At 40.9% G+C, this 24,493-nt stretch overlaps 1 protein-coding gene across 12 annotated transcripts in view; it reads right to left on the bottom strand.

The window, feature by feature from the left end:
* Positions 1–24,493, bottom strand: part of kcnq5a (potassium voltage-gated channel, KQT-like subfamily, member 5a) — a 105,031-nt gene that overhangs the window by 26,596 nt on the left and 53,942 nt on the right. For all 12 annotated transcript variants that reach the window (XM_058651439.1, XM_058651433.1, XM_058651434.1 and 9 more), the window contains exons 2-3: positions 2,108–2,198; positions 437–563 (exon numbers count right to left, since the gene is read on the bottom strand). In XM_058651439.1, coding sequence (XP_058507422.1) covers positions 437–563; positions 2,108–2,198 — 218 coding nt within the window. The remainder of the gene's footprint in view (positions 1–436; positions 564–2,107; positions 2,199–24,493) is intronic.

The following is a 24,493-nucleotide window of genomic DNA, read 5'->3' on the forward strand; positions in this document are numbered from 1 at the left end:
CCATAATGTGTGCAACACTTAACCACTCCATTTTTTTTCTCTTCTCATTCATTTCATCAGCAAACTCACTTTCTCCCTAAGGGAGTTACAAAAGAACGAAGGCCAGCTAGTCTCCTCTGAACAGATGGGATTTGATTATTCACTAATATCAACAATTAGGAACTGAAGAGGAGATCAAAGGATCAAAACAAAAAAAAACTCTTAATCTTTGCAAACAGCATCATAACGCAAGTATAAATGAATGTATCATAACCTCCTTTAACCTTTAAGATATTGGAATTATGAAATAAATTATTTGCTTTTCTATTTAATCATAGAAAGGTCATATGTTGTGTACCAGTGTAGTGATGTCGGACAAACTTAATGTTTCATTTTTTAAGTTTGTGACACACACACACACGCACACGCGCGCGCACACACACACACACACACCTACCTATGACACAAAATGGTTTCCTGGCGAAGCGGAGGCGTCCTTGCCAGCCTCGGTAGCGGCAGCAGCAGCCAGCACTCCATATCCTAATGATGTACTCAAGACCAAACACTACAATCATCACAAACTCCTGCAGGACACACACACACACACACACACACAGACAGACACACACACACACACACACACAAGAGATCAGATAATGAATGCAGTTTGCTATTGCTGTTGTGTCTTTTACCGCTGACAGATAATGAACTCTCACACACTCTCACATGTAAGTTGAAGTTGGAGCATTCTTCCAACAACCATTTGAAAGGTTACAATGACACAAAGTCAATAAGAGAAGCAAAACACAACCTATTATTTAGGCTGTTCTAACGTCACTTAGCACATTTCCCAGTTTACAAACACGACTGGAGATTTGAATGAAGTGTATCCACCTCCACTACACTAGGTGGCGATATGCCCCCTGTCAGCATGTCAAACGCCATTCTGTGTCTTCCTACCATCCATTAACCTCAAAATATTTAATTCTTAAAGCTGACGGAGCATATTTTCAGTCTTCTTCTACGTTTCTACGTTTGTTGTCTTCTTCTGTGTTACCGGCTTTTCTGTTATGACTGGGTCAAAGGTCAAACTGTGGAACATGTGCAGAAAGCCTCAGTCAGTTTGGGTTTAATTGAATGCATTCATGTTCTAACAGCATTATATGGGTGATACATTTGATGTAGCACGATTTCAGTAGGACTAAACGTGCATTTATTCAGACAGTGACGTCACATGCCCTGACAGGAAATCCCCACGTGAAATTAACACCATGAACAATAGCTGTATTTCTTCTTCTAAGTGTGTCAGTTCCGCAGCTTTTCTTCATTATGTAAGCTCACAAATTTGACTTACTGTGACACTTCAGTGCAGCAGCCATCGCCGCTGTTAGTAGTTACACTTACGCTTTTCCCTGCTGTGATAGTTAAGAATGTCTACAAGAATAACAGTATTTCTAACAGTAGTTCTATTAATCACAATTAAGTTGTAAAATAACTATACCTATCTTTCAACATAATAATAACAAGCAGTGGCTACGTTGTTTGTTTAATCTGTGTATGAAACTCCTTTTGGAACAAATCGTAGCGCATATCCCCCCGTGAACACAGAGCAAACTTTATTTTTTATAAATAAAAAAAATATATAAAAAGGAAGTTTGATAGGAATCACTTTCTTATAAAGTGTGAAGATGGTTGTAAAAATAAATTGTGTTGACAATGGAACTACAGCAGTTCAACATCAGCTGAAGAGACCGTGTCTGTCTGTCTTTTTTTTTGTAAGCAACATTCATTAAAAAATGAATTAACAAATTTGAATGCAATTTCAAATTGGTGTTCCAAATCTATGACTGGAGTCAGGAGTGTGTTGACGGCCTTGGTGGATATTTGCACTTGCATATTAATCTTGCGATTCCTGACTTGATTCATTGAATAATGGTTGATTTTATAAAACGTCAGAAAGTGGTAAAAATCGCAAAATGCTGACATCCTCCAATGTTGTGTTTTGAAATTTGAAATCTGAAAATATTAACAAACTTTAGTTTAAAGACTGATTTATGTTTGGGGTTTTTTCATTGCTGCAGCTCGAAGTGTGTGTGTGTGTGTCTGTGTGTGCACATGTGTGTCCTACCAGAATAAGAAGACAGTGTGAGGAGAACTCTTGGTGAGCAGGGATGGTGGAAAACACCGAGAGAACCAGACATCCAAACACCAGGATAAACCTGTGGAGACAAAACATACAAACACACACAAACAGAGCATTATTAAGATACAGCACAGCGTAGAGCTTCGCGATTTATTGTATTTCCGTTACCATGGCAATCCAGCTGATCTACATTCCGACTATATAGATGGACTGAGGGCAAATGGTGGTGTGAATGTGATACAGTTGCAAAGCTAATTCCTTGACGGAGTCAATTTGCAAGTTTCTTTGGCAACGTCACTGATCAGTGATGTGACAAAAAAAAAGAATGAAGAGAAATAAGAGTCTCCAGGGACAGATTCCTGCCAATACCAGTTTTTACTGGAACACACACACACTTCATTCTAAGTGAGGACCCTCATAGACATAATCCAATCCCTAGCCCCTTCCCCTAAAACCAGGTCTTAATTCACAAAAATCCCTTCAAAGATGTCAGGACCAGCCAAAATGTCCTCACTTTCCCTAAATGTCCTCACACAAATACAAGAACACACACACATCCCATTCAGCTCCACTATATTAGGATAAAAGGACATCACATAACCTGTGAACATTGAACTATAAATATCATTCATCATATTAATATGGACAACAATAGATATATCAAGCTCCTCGTGTTATCAAAATTCAGTGTTCTTCTTTTGCTCTCCATCTTGTTTTCCTGACTCAAAAAACCCTTCCTCCTCCTCCTCCTCCTCCTCCTCTGATGGCTGCAGAGAAACTACCCCACATCATATGGTAACATGATTAATGAGCAGAAACAAATTCAAATTCAGAAGGCAGCTTCCCAGGCAACATATGTACTTGCTAGAAGCTCCGGCCTGCTGTTCTACAGATTACCTCTCAACTGCTTTTGTAAAGATGCCATATGTCTATCTGATATTTATGGTCTTCTCTTCATCTCTATAAAGCTTTGATTGTTGGTCGGTTGTGGTGTTTGACATCTAAAATGTTGCAGTACAGCTTTCTTTAACTCCCCGACTTTCTGTTCCATCTCTCAGAGATTTTCTTCTCCCGCTTCATCATCTCCTTCATCTCTTGTGCTACATGGCTGTGGGCATCCACAGTGCAGTTCCCTTCCCTCTTGATTTAGTTAAACTCCTTTATTCTGTTTTAGAGAAGGGTATAAAAGAAAGAAGGAGACAAGAGCCAAGAAAAAGAAGATATCAAAAGCACTGGAAGACTGCATCTATCCATGTTACTGGCTTTGTGCCTCACTTTCTTTGTAATCTTGTATTCTGTTTGTTTTCTTGCTTCCATCTCTGTGCCTCTGCTTTAGTTTGCCCCCGTCTCTCTGTACTGCTCTCTGTACTCTCCTGGTTCCTCTTCATGATTGATACAACCATTTATTTTCTATGGGATCTGGGAGAAATATCAGCAGGGAAGTGTGTGTGTGTGTGTGTGTGTGTGTGTGTGTGTGTGTGTGCATGAACAGCATGTGCACCTGCGGCTGAGTTAAAGTAGAGGAGAACCCATCGCTCCAAACATTGGAGCCACATCTGCATCTAATGGTGGCTTTCTCACTAACAGCTCTTTACTGTCATAGACAGATAGACAGACAGACTGAGAGCCCGGAGAGCAAATTTACAAACATCCACTTCTGGTAGCCAGGTCTGTGTCATGATGGTGTGAGTGTGAAGTAGTCAACAATGTGAAAGTGGTCCTTCATCCAGTGCTGGTTACGTCAGGAACGAATTGTTCTTGCTCGATTGTCGCATTGTTCTATTCCAATGTAAATGTCAACCGTATGAAAACTAGTGTGAAGCCGTTTCTTTGTCTCACTCTATTCAATGTTCCCCGATATACGGATGTGACTCATGCTGTGACACTTCTGTGATATCTTTAGGTCAAGTTTTCTTGCCAGCGTGTTCTTGCAGAACTGTCTGCAGCTTCATAGCTTCAGAAAACGGACAGTTCAAGGTCCAGTGTGTAAGAGTTAGGAACATCTTAAAGTAGGATTGCATATTACAACAAACAGAGGACGACTCCTTCCCTCAGCCCTCCCTCTCCCAAGTGGGTCGGGGAACTACAGCGGCTTCCACTGTAGTGTCTGGACACTGTAAACACTCTTTCACATCCCTCTCCACTCTCTGCCATTTCCACTTTCTGCTTCACGGCCATTCTTCTTCCTCTTTGCTTTGTAAACTTTATGATTTAAGTACCCATGTGCTGGCTGGTTTGACTGTCCAGGCTTCTGTAGAAACATTATTCAAAGGCTACATAAGCTGAAATAGTTTTTAATTTAAATCAGTAAGGCATATTCGTACGGGATTAGTTTTTCATGAGGAGGTGGGGTAAAGTAATTATAACTAGAGCTTCGTATTGATTTGTAGTTCCGTCCGAATGTGTCATGTCAGTAATCATTACTGGACGATGTCAGTGAAGATAACGGCGACTTTAACCTGGGGTAAAAAGGTCCGGAAAACTATCCCAGGTAATACTAATCCCATGGAAATAGAAACGCAGTGAATATGTGTGTAAATATAACATCATCTCCTGTATATAGGTACTTTTCCACTGATTTTCAAGCATGGATCGAGGCCTTATGTTGATGCGTATCTGCACTTGTGATATCAAGAAGCAGCGTCGTATGCACATGACGACAGGAGGTGACAGGAGGTGACAGGAGGTGACAGGAGGTGACAGCAGTGCATAAATCAAGCGCCACTGGGTGTCGGGGATGTCGGGGTGAAGGTGTTTGCGCGTAGCCGTTGCCAGGTCGGGGATCACTGGGTTCGCTTAACCCCTAGCCCTCCAGCGTCAGGGACCTTATTGCCACCCCGGGTTACTGGGTAGGGGGACAGAACATGTGCCTTGTCTGGGGGATGGAGGGTGGGTCAATGTGGGGTCACGCTACGGACAGATCAATTTACCTCTCCCAATTGTGGTCGTTTTACTGAGATTTCTTATCCCATGCAAATTGGCCAGATGTCCTGTGGTAAAATAACACTATTCCACACTAGTGGAGCACAGAATAGTGCTTTATACATCAATACACACATACTTGTGGGTAATAAATTCAATTTCTGCCAATAAATCGTTGTCAATGTTACAGACTGGACGTTTACATGTCGGACAAAGCGTCTCGTACAATAATTGTGATCATAAAAAGATATTTAAGCAACAATTTTCATTGTTACACATGATTTTTTATCACTGAACAAATGTTACTTGAAATTGATCTCACACTATCTTGTAAACATATTATTTTTATATACTGTTAACACGGCTCTTGAGTTAATGAGGAACAAACAACCCCCACCCACTGCAAGAGTACATTAATAAATAGTCATAATGGATATCCTGGTAGACAAACTTAAACTCATATTACATTTTGACAGGAAGAAAAACATGTTTTCACTGAAGAAATTAATAATAAATATTCTCGGGTGAATATATGGCTGTATTACATGATCACTTCAGGGCAGGGATTTGATAAGGACGGATGAAGATAAGCTGATAAAGAGCCTGTTCCATGGTGTATACCATGTAGTGAATAATAGATATGCAGGAAAAATGACAATACAATGAAAACTTCGTTTTTACAACCTGTTTTCTTGAGAAAACAGTCCCAGTTTATGAAAGCAGGAAAGGGTTTTAAGTATGAGAAATTATGTGGAAATGTGAATTAGTAGATTCACTGTACAAATAACAGACTTTAATACAGTCAAGTGTGTGTGTGTGTGCAGCCTGAAGCTGAGAAATATTCAAGAAGCTGCAACTCAAGGTCTCAGCTTCCGAGAGAGAGAGGCAGAGAGAGAAAAAACATGTTTCTGTTCCTTTGTAATCTCTGTATTCACACTGCAGAACAAGACCTGGAGGCGATGAATAAAAGGAGTGAAAGACAAACCCAACACTCGAGTCTGAAAGACAAAAAACCTGCATCATTTCTGCGCTCAGAGACCTTGAATCGCCCGCACAGTTTTCATTTACATACAATATTTAACTTTGCCATCTCTGACGGCAGTGACCACACAGCCACTGTTCATTCTCATGGCAAAATCATGTGTTTCTGTCTGTTTTGGATGCTATTTGTATACTTCATTTGAGTCGACGGCACCTTCAATTTCGTGGTACCTTTGAAAAAAGTGTCAGTGACAATAAAGACTATCTTATCTTATCTTATCTAGAGAATCCAAGAACAGCAGATGTTTCCTTAAATGTATCTCTTAGGAAGTGAGAAAGTAAAGTTTGCCTTTAAATTATAATGATAATCATTCCTTATCATTATGTCATATCCTTTAATTATGTTCAGATCATGACAAACAGGATAAATGTCTACAAATTAAATTTCTTCTTCTAATTTAAAATGGGTATATTCTTAACTTATTATCATCACAGTATCAATGGCACTCAGACACACTCAGGTGCAGTGTGTGTGCAGACAGACATGACGAATGAGAGGCTGCAAAGGAACGATGACACGAGCGATCAATAATGCTGTTGCATTGATCGGCCTCCGGCTGAATTAGCCTCTCGATCAGTCACTCACTGTGATGATTAGCTGATACCAACATGTGCACGGAGAAGTGAGCATGTGGCGAGGTGTGTCAAGGCAAATTTGTTCAGTAATTACATTTTTTCTGACTGTTGCTGTGATTAATTCCACTTTGTAAAGGAGATTTGTTTTGGATTTGACTTTTTTCCCACCGCAGCTATTATCATTAATTATTCTTTGTAGCGCACAGCAGCTATTTCTCCCATAACATGAGGCAACCTATGAGCACATCACTCAGAGTGAGTCACTCTCTTCTTTTAAAGGCTGCTTTGCACTCTTGGATTTTAATTCTCAATAAATGGTGTGAGTGTTTAAGGGTAAATTTAGGTGTATATGCCTGAACTGTTGTGTTTCACCCTACTTTTAATTGTCAAACCAACAAAGATGTGACATGTTTACTAAAAAGACTTTCCTTGCAGCGACAATAAAGTCTCATGGATTGCCAATGGGATGTAGAATAGAATAGAATAGAATAGACTTGAAGTCAATACAAATAATGCAACTGATGTGCTGTATGTAGAGTTTATAGCTATTGTTAGTTTGCAACTCTGGTCCCTAATTGGGCTTTTACATGAACAATATAATAACATAATGATCAAAGATGTTAAAACTACACTAAACACAGAACTACATGCTAACATTACATAAGACATTAACATGTAAATGCATATTTATAACAACAACAACAGGCTAAACTATGATAAAAGTATGATAAAACATGCTAAACGAAAACACAACTTGCAAGTCAAATAAACCATACTGAAAACAATGAATGAGCACAGCTCTGTTTGTCTTTTAGCCAGCACTTAACCTTTGTTGTAAACAGTTTTATTCTCGATATTGATTGGATTTCGGTTGGAAATGCGTTCCAGAGTTGACAGTCCTTAATGGAGAATGCGGATTTTATGATATGGTATATCACGGTTACGATTCACCTCGCTCCTGGTTACTCTGGTACTGTGGTGTTTTTGGACGGACTTGGAAAGAGGCTCTGCAACGAGACTGTGAAGCTCTCAGAGTGAAGAGTAAAGTGAGTTATACTTTGCTTTGAGAGCTTTACTCATCACACCCAAACACAAATACGTACACGTAGCGAGATCGTCTGTAGGTCTCTCACATATCAGTGACTTCCACCACCTTCACTAATCAAGAAGTGAGTTAAAGCTGCTTCAGTGAAGCTCAGTCAAATTGATCGACGACTGAGCAACAGTAAGTGCAGAGGTCCTCACTCACACATGAGCAGTCTCCACGCCGCGTCAATAGACAGTGATGTAAAACCACAGATCAGCTGGTACCTGCAGTCCTCTTAAATGTCTCAGTCTGAATTGAACTCATCTTCATTGATTGTTGGGTAATAAATCAGTTAAGGCCGGGATGACATGCTTGTGTCCCTATTTGCTAGTATAACATCCCTTTTAGGGTGCAGATTCAATTCTGATTTATTGCAATTGTACTTGTACTTGTATTGCAATTCAATAGTATTGATAATTGAAATGTTCTTATTATAATAACCTTTTCAAATAATAAAAAAATCAATTAATACGATGCAAACAATCAGTTAGCTTTAGCTTTGACCACTCTGTGTTCACTAAGACAATAAAATAAAATAATGTGGTGAGTCAAAATGAATCGACTCCTTAAACTGAAGATATGAGTTTCAAATGAACAAATAAAACTGAAAAAAAAAAAAAAGTTTACTAAACTCTGGATAATCAAGTTATTTCTGGGATTCTGGGAGAGAAAACTATTTTCAAAATAATCGAAAAAAGAAATCACAATATACTGATTTTTGATTGCTTTGTGTGCTATTGGTTAAACTTGCCCGACAAACTGCATTATTCATCATCCAGTAACAACAGGAACAGAGGAGAGATCATTTCCTCGACAGAGTCTGTGTGTAATGACATCAGCTTGTGTCAAATCATCATTTAAATGCATTGCTGTTCTACTCAAAGCAGAAATAGCATCATTACATGTTCATCTGGAACCAAAACATTCATCCCTATTTCTCCCATGTTCCCTCAGGGCTGATCTCGCCTGATGTCACAAGACATGCAAAATTACCGGTGAACGCTAACCTGATTTTTCCATATTTATAAAAAGCACTCCAAAACTAGAAGTGCACATTAACACTGACAGTGATTTACTGATGTTCTGTACCGTTAAAGAGCTGCAGCATCCTTGAGGGACATTTGACTCTGAAGCTCCATTCAACACAACCGTCAACTCCTTTAATTAAACATTTAGTGTTGCCCTGCTCTTACGTCACACTGTCAGACTGACATCTGGGGAAGTTGGCGCTTTGACGTCCACAGTGGACACCGGACGAGTTGCAGGCGTGAGAGAGTACCCACTCTGGTGCACAAGTCTGACACAAACTGCCTGTGATTTAACGCTGATGAATAACCTGAGGACACACAGACAAAACCATATACAGCCAAAAAACCTGCACTTCTCCCATACAAGCTGCAAAGCCTCTCTCTGTGTGTGTGTGTGTGAGTAATCAGGTCTCTGTAGATTTGCAGCCTTGGCTCTGGAAGGCAGTTTCACTAGGAGCGTCATGTCTTCAAATGCAAACCAGACGTAGGAGAATTGTACAACTACAAACAGTAGTTGATTCTAAACTGTTTCTTATTGAACCTTTGCCCCACGGTAATGTTGAACCTAAACATACAGTTGCAGCTTACTTTTTTTTTAATTTATATATATTTATAAGAAAAGGTAATAAATAAATGTAATAGGGGAGACCAGGGACAGTTGTAACACCTTGGATTCCTCCAATCAGAAACAACTTAGAGTGATGACACTCAGAGTTTCCCTCCATTCCTGCTAACGAGAGAGCCACATTTGAAACTTCCTGACGGTGTTATCTACAAAAGCTGATGCTACGGTATAGTAGAGAATAGGTAAATACAGTTAGAAAACAGTGCATGTAAGTGACGTTTTTTCAGACTGATATGAACAGATATGTAAGTGAATGAATAATTAAAAACACTCCCTCTACACAGTCTTCTGTGCACACAACTCTTGAGAAAGAAGTGTTGACATGTGGATCATTTCCTCTCAGAAGATTTGACACCAAGCACGAAACACTTGTTTATTCAAAATAATCAGCCGGGTAAGTGGTGTACATGAGAGTTTTCCACAATATTGTCTGGTTTCATCATCTATTTCCATCTTTCTCTCTGCTCTTGCCGTGCGTCCCCTTTCAATCAAGATGGAGGGAGGGAATGGAAAGAGACAGCAAACGACTGAAAGGAGAGAAAAAAGAAGCAGCAAGCAAACTGGGAGCAAGAGGAGCTTTGGATGAGTAAATGTCTCCTAATGTCAGACGACTAACGTTACAACAGAGGCGAGGAGAAGAAGACGAACAGCAGGAGAAGATGCTGAATCTTGAAAATCAGCAGGTTGTCTGAGATGAAAGTGAGAAAGTTGCCCTTTATGTTCCTCCTTTGAAGAAAGTGTCTGGTAGATCGGAAACTAGCTACTATCGTACACTTCCTATGACCAATACAGTTTCAGGCTGGACCAGACGTTATTGAACGATGGTCTGCACACGGCACTTTATACTCATTTTTGTTTCCATTTAAATCAATAGCTATTTACTTAAATGGCAATACGCTGAACTGTGGTATGAACTATGACAATGCAAAGAGAGGAAGACAAGAAGAAGAACTAAGACTAGAGAGAGAGAAAGAGAAAAAGAAAGGGAGGAGAAAAGAATGGTACAAAGGGATGGAGCGCACACTGACTCCTTGCCAACAGTCTATTAGTTAATCCTTGTGTTTATCCAGTCGAGTGCAGTATCTCACCTGATGATGGCAGCAATAAAACATACGGTTTTATTTCTAAGCAACTACTTGACCAAACAGAGCCGGGCCAAGGACACAGCACTGCACAAGCCAGTTCTCTTTGCACACGCAGTTCTGTGCCAATGATAGTCATCCTTAAATTATATATCAGAAAGTTAGGGTCATCTTGGAGGAAGCACAGAAATACTTACTTCTGCTAATGCATGCATGTGAACCAGGAGCTGATTATTTGTTCTTTCAACCCGTTGCTCTTTTTAGCGACCTGGTCCATTGTAAGGCTCCGGCATTCACAGAACAATGGCGAATCAACGGTTCATTCTTTTCCTCTTTCGGTCCCCACTGTGGTTGCCAGGGCCATTTTTGGATCAACCCAGATTAGCGAGCTTAAACCTCAAAATGCTGCAGACCAACAAAAGAAAGTGAACTTCAAAGAAACCCAAGGAAAACAAACACCAATCACATCTCTGTGCTTCATTTGATGTCAGTAGCATATAATGGATAAACCACAGAGGCATGTGACATTTCAAAGGTACAGTAGTGGTGAGTCTAGTTTGCTCTACAGTGCTTATTGTCAGTTGTGAATGGAGCACTGGTGCATACCGATGCTTCCTTTTTTGTTTTCTGTATGGACTCAGTTGAGTAAGTGTATGAATTTAGAGTAAGAATCAGTTCTTTATGGCTCTAAAAACACATCAAAATCATGTGATTGTCATTTACATGGGGGGGGGGGGGGGGCAAGCAAAGAGCACTGAGAACTCTACACGGTCAAATCTTTGATGAACTGCACACAGCTCGACAATACAGCAACCACACCAACCACTGAGTTAGTGACCTTTTATTCTGAGTTTAAAAAAAAATCCTTTCTTTGTTAAACTGGACAAAGTGACCACGGCAGGGAATAAAGACACCAGAATGATCGGGTATGCCTAAACACTGACTGATGCATGCAGAATATGCGTCACTCCACCGATGCTGTATATTGAAATTGTCATTTGAAACTGACCTGCAACCTGAGAAGAAGAAAAAAAACAAAAAAAAACAACATAGAATATAACAGATTTAAAAGCAGCAAGTCGTTTTCTTATCCCACATCTAGACGTTATGTGACTGCAGGGAGACAGAGACACATCGTCCAGTTTGGGAGAGGGGCACAGAGAGAAAGAAAGAGGTGGACAGAGGCCAATTTTCCATGATGTGGGATGAACCGAGGATGGGTGAAGGGTGCAAGAAGAGTTGGAAAGCTTTTAGTGTGTGTGTGTGTGTGTGTGTGTGTGTGTGTTCCCTAACTAGACACAGACTGACATACTGTTAGAGAAAGCCAACCGCTAGGGTTCATGAAACACACACTCACTCTCTCGCACACACGCACGCTCGCACACTATACATCAGATTCGTATCAGCACTCGTCTCAGTACTCCTGTTTAGAGTGCTGTGCAGCAGATGTCACGGAGATGCACGGAGAATGAGTGAGAGGGAATGACAGAAAGAGACTGAGAGTGTGTGTGTGTGTGTGTGTGTGTGAGAGAGAGAGAGGGCAGGAAATGGAACCAAACTGTATGTTTAATTGCTTATTTTCAGTTGATCTTTAAAAACCTTAGCAAAAAGCACAACACGCCGAAACCACCGAAAGACCGTAGTCGTCGAGATACGGTGGAGAGAAGGAAGAGGAAGTTCAGCTTCCGTCTTCCTCTCCATTGAACTTCTCATCAAAATGTTTCTTTCAAATCATTTTAATTCTTAGAAATCAGAGGGCCTGTGGTTTTATCAAATCCTCGGTAGCAGTAGCTGCGCAGTTACAAATCTGCAGGTAGTGCATCTGTTCAATGACAAACTCTCTGTGTACATTGAACAGATACACTTTCCTCCTTCTCCTCACTGTGGTCTAAACACTGCCATTTTCCACTTAGCCAGCATTATTGTGCCCATTATGACAGATGGCATTGCACCTTTCGTGTCTCAGGAAATCCATTGAGCTTCGTGGGCAGACTTGATTAATGCCACTTAACCACGAGATACCGACATGCGCATGAAGGCTCATTAATCAGACGTGGCTGGTATGATCTGAAAAAAAAACCCATGAATAAATGAGCACAATGCCCCTGCAGCTTAACTGAGGACAGTTAGGCGAAGACCAAAAAAAGATCAGTCAGCACTCTATTCTTGCTCCGCTCAAGCTGAGCCTTTTGTGAGTCTTATTAAGTGTGTGGACTAGCTTTTCTTTTTAAAGGTCAGACTTTTACTGTGAATTGAATTCTTAAACTTGACGCTTGCTCCCCCTGCAAGAGAGGACACTTCCCAAATACGTTGCCACTAATGTTCAACTGAAGAGTGCAAAGCACAGTGTGGAAAAGTCTTTTCGTGACGGTTAAAAGACAACAGCCACGGCTCTGCATGCTTGTCAAGTATTTTTGGAGCATCTAATGATTCTTTTATAGCAACGACATGACAGCGGAGAGAAAGGCAGGAAATCGGTGACGTGAGATGGAACATCCATCCAGATGTGAACTGGATGTGTTTGTAGCTACGCCCGTATTAATAGATTTTGGTTTTCGGATGAAAACAATTCCTGTTTGAGCTACGCGGGAGAAATAATCTCTGTCCATACACATAAGAAACATGACTGTCACGTATGTGTGACAGTTGAAGCAGAACTTGCCATGGGTTGCAGAGAATAACGAATTAATAATAATGTCAAATATTAGCTGAACCTCTAACCAGTCAGACTGTGTGTACCCACGATATCGTTTGCTTTTCTTTATTTTAAGTAAAATCAATTCGTTATCATTAAAAGTTGACTCCATCTATTTTTTTCTTTTTCATTCAGTTGTTAACGTGACTTTACGTGATTTTAATTTTGTGCATCTTGTCTTAAGTGTTACTTAGAGGTGGGAGTGATAAGACCTGAGCAGGAGTGATAAAAAATCTAATTAGGAAGTTCAAACTAGGTATATACTTTCAAACCGTGGCGATTGATCTACGACAGCAAGGGCAGCTCAGCTGTCTCTAAAATATCGTCAAATATGGACTGTGTTGTATTTACATTTCAATACTAAACGTGCACAAGAAGGGGATTATAGAACATGTCACTATAGAATCAGGTGTTTATCACGGATGACAGATTATTTTAGGTGATTTTCGTATTCCCGTAGCAACCTCCGCATAAAAAAACACTTGAAGCTGAAGCTCCTGTGTGGATTTTGCGAGGGAAGTCTGTAAAGTCCGCGAATAAAAACACTATTTTTGCATTTCAGTTGTACTTAATTATTGCATTCCCTTGTTCTAATTGTTCGTTTGCAGAATTGATGTAAGAAATGAGCTTCAGCTGCTTCAAAGACCAGTAACCGCCAGTGCTTTCGTACTAGAACAAACTACACTAACTAAACTTTCAAACGAAAATACTCCATTTTAGGGGCTTTTAGTGGTGGTGTGGAGTTGCATATATGTGCGTAGCAAAATGGATGCATTTTAAACCCAAAGAAGAGGAGAGCTAGAGGTGGATGCAGCCTGGGGCTCCAGAATAACCCTGGATCTTCAACATAATAATTGGCTCATATATCAAACAAAAAAACCACAGCGTCATGAAAACAGAAAGTTGTGAGGCTACAGAGCTAAACTTTTCTATCTTCTCGTTCTCGCAGTCACTTTGGAAACATATTTATTGGCTGGATGAACAGAACAGAGCCAGAGAGGACGAGGAGCTAAAACACACTGCGGACATGTGTACGGCTGAATTAGACGGCTGAAGAATGTGTTGCTGGGTTGCTTTAGGGGAGTGGAGTCGGCTCGTAAGACAAACGGACGGTTTGATGGTTCCCTCAGCACAGACATGGATACTCGAACCGAGAGAGGCTGACGGCAGCATACGTGTGTGATTCTATACCATGTGCAAAGCTGTTGATAGCTGTTTAAGTGCCGTGTGTGTGTATGTGTGTTTTTCTTACCTTTTAAGGACCTTCTCTGGCATCAACACTGACCTTGTCGGGACCAGTAAATGTCATGAGGACCAAAGTCTGGTCCTGATGGGGCAAAACCTCATTGTCTTCTGAGGAACTGGTTAATGTTAGAGGTAAGATGTGAACGGTGTGGTTATGGTTGAGGTTCAGGTTCGGTCCAGGTTGAAGGATTAGGTTTTGGTTACTAATGAATGAAGTCAGTGCAGAGTTCTAATAAGGACAGCTGCACAAACCGGTGTGTGTGTGTGTGTGTGTGTGAATTAACATGCATATGTATCTCGACTCAATCCACACAGCTATCAAGTACGTCAACGCATGTACCGGCCCACACAGCTCCATCTGCTCTGCTGCCTCCTGTCCTCTTGACTATCTCGGTTTCGAGTTCAGTGAGTTTAATAAAATGTTATGGGGGGAAAAAAGCAAACATTTAAGCATTAAAAATAAAAGCAGCTTCTTTGATTCTCGCTCCTTGGGGTATTTCCTTCCCTCTGGTGTGGGTATATGGAGGTTAGATGTGAGCAGTGTGTGAAGTGAATCCATATGAGTGTGTTGGTATTACTAAATCATTAAACACTAAATTATGAAAATCCTAAGTAAATAAAAGATACCAGACGGCGTGTGTTTAAATATTGACTCAGCATATTGACTTAGTATTAAAATAACTAAAAAGTGGACTTGTGTATCACATTTTGCCAACTTGTATATCCAGATGACCCATTAACATTTCAAGGACACAGTCTATTTTATTTGCTGTTCCGCAGGAAACACATGTGGCAAAAAGTCATAGAATATAAAGAAACATTAGAGACCATTTTAAAACTATTTATAGATATTGTTGTTATTGTTTCAGCTTCTCCCTTTGAGGTCGCAACAGCAGATCATCTGCTTAATAAAAGATAAAAACTGTCAAATGTGACACTAGAACGTCACATAGTGAGAAGTGCGAAAGTAGTAAAATTAAGACGGGACCATCCCACTGTGAGTCCTTTAAAGATGATGAAGTGTCCGCGTCAGAAGGTCTCAACTGAACTAAAATCAGTAAGATTGGAAAGCTTACAGATGAATTTAAGTGATTTAAGTGCTGCTGCTCATAGAAGTGACACTATTCCACTCTTTACAATAACTATTCTTTATGTTTTATTTATCATTTATGTTGTTATTATGATTACTTTAAGACATTTTATGTTTAAATTCATGCAACATCTGGATAAATGTGAAAATGGCATTAGTGTGGCGCTTTGTGACCCCATGATGAACTGTTCTAAATGTTTCATGTATTTAATTGTGTTTTGAAATGGGTCCCTTATTGTTTGGTTTCCTTGTTTTTGATTGTTTTTTAATTGTATTTTATGTAGGAGTGAGCTGGTCCGATACTGGTCAAAATCCAAAAATCCTATTGCATCAGCAACATCATTTTTAGCTGACTCATGGTGTGGGCTGAATTACGTCTTTATGGGAGATTGATATTTGTTACACAGTTGAAGGATTATGTCTTTGAAAAAGCTTGAAATAACCAGCACAAAAAAGGTCTAAAATGACTTTATCGGACTGATATCGGTATCAGTAGATACTTGAGTTTGTGATATTGGTATCGGTATCAGACGCGAAAAGATGCAACCCTAATTTTCTGTTTTTTATTGGCCTGAGCCTTATTGTAGTTGTAGTACTTTGTTTGTATGTTGTTTATGTTATACATCTGCTCCTTGTCTTTCTGTCCCCACCTCTTTCCCCCAGTTTTTTCCCCTTTCACCCCAACCAGCCGAGGCAGATGCTGCATATTTGAGTCTAGTTCTGTCTGAGGTTTCTACCTGTAAAAGGGAGTTTTCTTCTCTCCACTAACACCAACTGTTGAGGTTCCCACCGCTCTCTGTCAACACTGTAACCTCTCGGGCCTAGCAATGCAAAGTGTCTTACTATAATGCATGTTGTGATTTGGTGCTATAAAAATAACATTTTCACTTGAAGTGATACGTGTTATTGTGAAGGCAAATGTATGGATTGTGTAAACCACCCCAAAGAAATCACAATTGAAGAGGTGGCATGTAAAGACGAAGAAGAGGAGGAAAAGACAAAAGGTAGGAAAAAAGATAGATAGCGGGGAAAAGAACAAGCTTTTCCCCATTTCCAGTCTGGTGGAACTGGGACACAGTCAGCCTGTAGGCAGGAAAGACATCAGCTATAGCTCTTGTTATTGGTTCGCTCTTTTTTTTCACCAGCTGTGTGCGTATTTGAGAGACAGAAAGATTATGCACTTTAACAGAGAGCAAATACGTCCTTTTTAAATCATGTGCAGCACCAGCTCCCCCTGACTGCTTCCTAGTATTTTATTTCTAAATGTGCAAAAGCACAGCGATACAAATTTAACGTTTATCCGTCGCGTTTTATGGGTTTATGCAAATGACGTCCGACGTCTGATGAATCAAATATGGAAACGAATGCTTTGTGTGATTGTTTTAAAATTACCAGGGAAATGAAGACAACCCACAGGACTCATTACAAATGTGCACAGCAGCTAACGCACTGTTTGAGAATGGAGTCACGTTGTGAATTTCCTTTTGTTTTCCACATAAAAGAAAATTGCATGTGTAGAAAACACCATCCAAATGAGAGGAAAACCAGAATTTCCACTCAGTATAGCACAGAATTAATGCAGTAAAGACAAAATGTGGACAATATTTTGACTGGAAATTCTGAGACCTTTTCATTTTGCATTTGGGCTACTGTGTTTAGTAGAATAGTTACATAAAAATGTTATTTTTATGTAAATATTATTTTTCGTGGACTACTACATTATGCCGACTAAACTAAAAGAACTGAAAGAACTTCATGTGGAGTTGAGGTGGTGAAAAACGCCGCCTTGCTCACCATTAATGCTGTGAGTGACAGACAAAGGAGAAATAACGTGTAAGTGGAGTAAAATATAGCACTCTCTTTCCTGACTGTGCACATTTGACTCTCTTAAGGCTCCTAAGGTTGTTATTGACTGACCAGTAAAATAAAGAGTGACAGGTTGTGCTGACTGCACGACTCTGGAGGACCGGATCGTTGCTGTTAGCTCGAAAAATGTAAAATATTACTTTTCCTTTTTACCAGCCCAGGAAGAATGCATGATATTTCCGTGAGAGTGTGAATGAAATGGACAAAAACAGAAATCCTACCATTTAACAACCTTTATACTAATAAAACGGTTTAATTGGACGTATAGTCACAATATAAGTTTGTCCAAGAGCCGTCATAAAATAGGATAGAGAGAAAAAACCCAGTTAATAGCGTGCAGTTCCAGATGACATTTAAACACGAGGCAGAAATGCAGACATTCCGTCAAAGAGGAAAAGATGGAATTCTGGGAATGTCCTAATCAGCCAAACTGATATCCTCCAGATAAGACAGACAATCAGGCAAAGGGGACGAAAGGCTGTTTGGCTAATGGAGGGTGATGGGAGAAACGTGTGCCCCGATGACATCCGTTTAACCACATCTAAAGCTCTGGCTGGGAAACCTCAGACCGCCGTTTGATGTTTGATTGGCGGGAAATTGTGGGCAATCCAATGTTTTCGTCTGTGCGAGCATGATGTGCATATAACGTGGCGTTTTATGATTGAAGGTGAGCATCACTGTCATGTGTCGGGGATTTTCGCCGAACCCACTGCAAAACATCCGGCATGTGTTTCTATATCCAAACGCCCTGTGTGGCCACAGGACTGGCAGCTCCATCGCCCGCTGTTATCGTTCTGACAAACCTAGAGCGACTTGGTGTGATCGGGATCGGCTGCTTGAGTCTTCTAACGTTACAAATAAACGTCAAGCTAAAATACCGTGTACTCCACAGCTCAAATGAGGTTTGACAGCGGAAAGGGCTCAGTGTCATAAATAAATGTCTGGTGGTCTTATTTCAACACACACCAGTCGTGGGAATCATTCTTCGTTCAAACTCCTCTGTCCTCTTATCTTTGATCGCGTTTTTAACCATTGTGCAGATATACGATCACATGTTTTGTCTGACGGTACAGATGTGTCTGGTGTTTGTGTGTGTGTGTGTGTGTGTCTACGTGAGTGGCAGGCACAGAGAGAGCCGAGTGAACTAAAGCCCCTGTCATGCTGTAACATGAATTCATATTTTAGTGTTGATGAGTGTTAATATTGTCTCTATGGCTACAAATAAATCATATGAGCACCGTGAGACTGCAGCAGGTCATTTTAATCCATCCTGAGGACAGATTGGGTTCATGCATGCTCGGGGAATGTAGCCACACGTGTCTCCAAACCACCGACGAGACCCGAGGAAGCATTCAGGACACATTCAGGGTGCAATCAGACTTTCAAGTCGTATTCACACCTAATAGTCCGCTAGAATCTGTACGATTGGGGACTCGGTTTGTGCTTTCACACTTTGGCACTTTGGCACTTTAACGTATTCCCCTCCTCGTCTCAAGAATTACTGAACAAGAGAACCGGCTCATCTGTTGGTTAATGCAGGACAACTTCTGTTTCCTCCACATAAGAGCAAAACATGGAGCTGCATCAAATCCTGTGGTTTTATGTGAACATACGACACATATACGCTGCAACAATGGACTCAGACATTTCTCCTGGCTATCATTCTACACACGCGCATGTTGTGGTTGTGTTTACCCACAATGCCCTGCGTTGTAGTCGCGTTGTTATGTTTTAGGCGGACCAGAGTTCGCTTCTTTGGTGCGGGTCAGAGTTCTGTTGGGCGTTCACACCTTCCCCAAAGGAAACCGGACTTTCCAAGCAAACGAACTAGGATTCGGATGAGAAGGGCCGGTGTGAATATGACATTGCTTTCATGATCGGATCACTCAGCAATGATATTACAGCCAGGTCTGAACAGGGCCTTTTCTCTCCATGTCGCCACCTGTCACTCACACCAATAAAGAGACACAGATGCCCACACACACACAAACACACACCACCACACAAACACATCTGTAGTGTGTTTTTGTGTCGGCAAGAAGCTCGGGGGGAAAACGTGGTGACAGCAGATGCATTTTAGTGCCAGTTGAGAACCGTCACACTGAACGCCGTACACTCGCGATCGAATCTCTCAGGACGGGTGTTGAGACCAGGTCTGACCAGGGCTTTTAATTTCACACACAAGCATCCCTAACGAGACGTGAAGGGACAGACGTACTGCAGCTGTGTCCTTTGGGAGGACACCATGTACACAGAGGCTTCTATGTGCGTTTGCAGCCAGGGTTCTAGTCAGGAATTTTCACTTAGGAGACCAACAAACTATGGAATTTGCCCAACGGTGTTCAATAACTGCTGGGACATTTTTTAGAATAAGGACATTAAAAAAAATGTGCAGCGGCTCAGGTATTTCCTGCGAGGAGGCCGAGGGTAAGTGTTTGATGAAGAGCGGTGGTTGACACAGGTGCATCCGAGCGAGGAGATCGTCAAGTCGTACTCAGTTTGGGCTTTTCTGCATGGAACGTGCATGTTCATGTGAGGGTGAGTTTTTTCTCCCACGCTCCATAGACATACAGATTGGGGTTAGGTTATAACTGGAGACTCAAAATTGAATGTATGTGGGATGGATATGAGTTTGTCTCTGTATGATGGCCCTGATGATGCCACTGAAGCCTCCCAGACTATCTCTGAGAGGCTTCAGTGGACGGACTGACGGACAGATGGACGGATGGATGGATATGGCTCTGCTGACTGTTTTAACACAATCAAAACCATTCAGTGTTGAACTGTGACATGAATTCTGAGACTAAACTCTATAACAACAGGAAGCATCAAAAGCGTAAAGCCTTGACAAAATCATTTTTTGGGGTTTTGCTGAATGTGCTTTTTTTTTTTTGCTTTCGCTGGTGTCTAGCCTGTTGCCGCACACACACACACACATACAGAATCCCACAGGGCTCTCTCGCAGCCCAAACATTATTCCAGCTGATTACACGCCAATTCCCATCAAGAGCAGCCTGCAAGACTCTTGCCCGCTCTGATTAACACTAACCGCCACGCACTGCAATGTCTTCAGTATGTGTCTTTTTCCATTAATTCCCGGGCCTTGCAGCTTCCATCTACCTCTTCTATCTTTTATTGCTTTCACTCCAGGCTCCTTTTCTTTCCATTCTTCTTTTCCCCACTCCTTCTCTTCGCTTTTTCTTTTTTCATTCTTCTCAGTCATGGTAATCATTTCCATGTCAACATTTTTCTCTTCATTGCGGCCACCAACGCTTCAGAGAAACTTTAAAGAAAACAGACATGACCCTTTGTTCAGAAAAGGCCCGACAGAGTCACGTAGAGTTTGGCATGACGTCCTTGTACAATTTCATGTCAGTTAAAAACAACAAGAGCAGTGAAACACGTTTTCAGGTGAGATTAAATGGGATTGTTTTTCTTTAAACATATATATCTATATATATATATATAGATATATATGAGTCAGAAACAGTAGAAGACAAAGTCCCACTCTCACAGCTAATGTGAACCAGCATCTGCAACGTATTGACTGAGTCTCGCAGTGTCAAACAGCCTCAGGTGCCTTCTCTCATCTGAAGCTGCAACCGCTCTGTTGAACAACACGAAACGGAAAACTACGATCGATCTGCAAAGTCCACTCCTTGCCAGATCACTGAGAGATGGCGGAACAGGGAACACATTTGGATTTTCTTCATGACCTTTGCCTCTGCATTTCCTCATGAACTAAGACATCCCTCAAGTAACATTTTGTTATTTTAGTCGAATCCTTCTGGATAAAACCATGACTTGAGTTTTTAACACACCAGACCATAAAACTGTCCATTATCTACTCCAGTTGTCCTTTAAGGGTCAAAGCGGGAGGTGTCATGTCAGTTTAAAATCTCCAATTAACCAACCTCACTGTGCATGTCTTTGAAACAGCTGGAATAGAAAGGTTCGAGCATTCATAGCCAACACAGAAAGGCCCAACTCCAATTGGGATTTGACTCAAGATGAAACAATAACAAAATAACTGTTAGTCACACGATCTGAGCGGCTTGGTTACATGGTTGACAGTTATTGGTAGAATAACAACAAACAAACCCCGCGCTGTGTATGTGTAACATAATGTATCCGTGTACTCGCGGAACACTGCTGCTGGAGGTCTGCAAACAAGCACAAGACATAAACACACACACACACACACACGCACGCACAGAAGCACTGAAGAGCCTTGTGGCCGCATGCCTTTACACTTGCGTCTATGACTTCGGCTGTGCCCAGCTGTTGCACATTGACAGGACCACAGCCAGCAAAGTGCGTGCGTGCTTGAGTGTGTGTGTGTGTGTGTGTGTGAGTGAGTGTGTGTCCAGGACTGCTAGCTATTTCCTGAACTGTCTGTTGTGTTGTGCAGCTGCTGTTCTCTGGTGCTTCCACACAACAGCAAAGACTGACACAAACACCGACTCCTGTGTGGCAGGATAAGTAATGCTTTTACCGCGCACGCGAGTACGGGAGTTTGTATTGGGATACTGAGAGGATTACATGTCACTCTAATGTGCATTTGTGTGAGGTCCAGTTACCCCCGGTCTGATACGATCATCTGTGTGTGCAATCACCACAAAAGAATGCTTTTTCTGTTTCCTGCGACACGATATTGCAGTAATTAGGGGAACATAAATTTCAATTTAGCCGTCTATTTTTGAAAGGTTTTTAAAATGAAACCGAAGACTCTTCAGTTGATTTTCAAATCTTTTGGGAATCAGTGAGGTTCCATTAAAGTCAAACCTGCTTAAATACTCCGTAACTTTACACGACATTACAGACAATCTAATTATTGTGTTAGTCTGACAAAAATTGGACTTTCAAACACATTAGTTTGACTGACGTTGCACTACACCCATTTCCATCCTGCACTTAAATCCGGAAATAACAGAAGAAGCGAGTACACAGAAGCATAAGACAATAGCGACAAAAACATGATGAAATTCAGTCTGGTACATTTCTTTTTTTTGCTCTATCGTCTTAAAGAATCTGATATTTGAAAGTTTATGAATGGTGGAAAGACTGAATGGAGCTCAAAATGCTAACAACTTGCCACAACCTAAACAGGAAACCGCCTTATACTAACAAGCTGAAAGGGTGTGTGCCATCTACCATCGCAGAGGCGGACACATGTAGGTCAATAGATCGATTCCCCACTAATGGGACAAGGATAGTAGTCCAACTCTAAGAAGTACAAGCATAGAAGCAGATACTGAACACTGCACGACCCGCCATGGTACTTTAAACAAACACACAGGTACTCATTAGCTAATCCCAGCTCTATGTTCTGCAATTGAAAGCTAATCTTCCATGACACCAGCTCCCAACCAGAGTCTGTGACTGAGACAAAAACAAAACCATCACTGATTCTTTTTTTTCTCTTTTGTAAATGAGCCACTTCTGGCTGAAATAACTTTATTAATCGCAGGACTTGGAGCATGACGGAGCTTTTTGAGTTTGCCAAAAGACAAAAGAGGCAGAGGAAAGAGTTTGTGTGTGTGCGAGAGTGTGTGTGTGTGTGTGTGTGTGTGTGTCACAGAGAAGTGAGAGTGAGAAGTAGAGGGGAAAAGAGCAACTGCAGTACATTTCCATGCACATGTGCAGATTTACTCTTTGCGTGTGTTTGTCTATGCAAGTGTGAGTAAGGGATGGTTTGATCTTGTGTTGGAGTGTGTAAAGAGATTTTCCATCCATTAGGGTGGCTGCACTCCCAGACACACACACGCACGCACATACACTCAAAGGCGTAAGGAAAGTCACTTCAAGGTCTGACAACTTATAACTCAACCTAAACACAATTTATATAGGCTTTCAAATAATGTAGCACATTTGCCTTTTATATGTTTTTGTTTTCTGCGTGTGTGTGTATATATATATATATATATAAATATATATATGGTTGAAGGTACTCACCTACTCATCGTGTAGAAGGAAAGCCATGTGGACAACATCCAGGGACAATGAAAAAAAAGAAAACAAAGGATTTAGAACAACATAGCAGTGACGGGACATTCTGACTGTACCATATACTTAATCACGCCACAATTTCTTGACATATACTGGAAGAAAATTCACTGTTCCTAACATGATGTTCTTCTGTAAATCCGATTTTGGATTTCCACTACTTCATATGCCTGTTGTTGTAACCTCCACGTAACCTCCAAAACCATATTTTAAATTGGTTTAATAAGTTTCCACAAGATCGTGAAAAAAAAAAAAAAAAGTAAATCTTAACACAAAAAACAAACTCTGTGGATCTGGTTAACTTCAGCACTTTCCAAAGTGTCGGCCTGCCTTACTCATCCAATTATAGCCATAAGCAAACCACTCGCAGACCCAAAATATGTCATACTGTTGCTTAACTGTCACACATGAGTAGTCATGCAGCATGAATGTGGTACAAATGAATTTCAGAGGCACAGCAAGGTTTGGTGTTTACTCATGCAAGGTTGTGGCCATGTTGTTGTTCCTGATAGTTGTTCCTTTTATTGATGTCACCCAAACATGTTTAAGCCCATTTCACCACCCACTGACTAAACCTACCCTCTGTGAAATGTTCCTATTATTAAATTTGTTTCTTGTTGCCATGATAAAACACACAATCAAGCCTTCTAATTTGCAGATACATTTACACTATTCGTTTTAATTCTTCAGTGACTTTGTCAGTAATCATTTTTCGATGGTTTGTAGGCATCATCTCATCAAAGAAGCACAAACGTCACAGAGAGTCTGACTTAATGCAGAGGCCTATAACTGAACCACAGTAAACAACCTCAGATGACTTGGGTTTCCAAGCATCAGGAAGTTAGTGATCGGATGTCATCACTACTCACTCTGTTACCCACAATCCCTGGCATGATAGAAGCTGTGTTCCAATTCAGGGGTCACGTTCTTAAGAGGCTGCATTTGCTGTGTCACAGCAGTGCAATTTCACGCTACCATTTCTACATTGAAAGTCTACTTAATATCTAACTATCTACTTAAAATGTGGCTAAGAACCTTATGGGCAGGGGTACACAATACTATTGGCAAAATATCAGTATCTATTGACTAAAACAGTAGGCTGACTAGG

The sequence above is a fragment of the Solea solea genome, chromosome 15 (genome assembly GCF_958295425.1).
Source record: "Solea solea chromosome 15, fSolSol10.1, whole genome shotgun sequence".
Lineage (NCBI taxonomy): Eukaryota > Metazoa > Chordata > Actinopteri > Pleuronectiformes > Soleidae > Solea > Solea solea.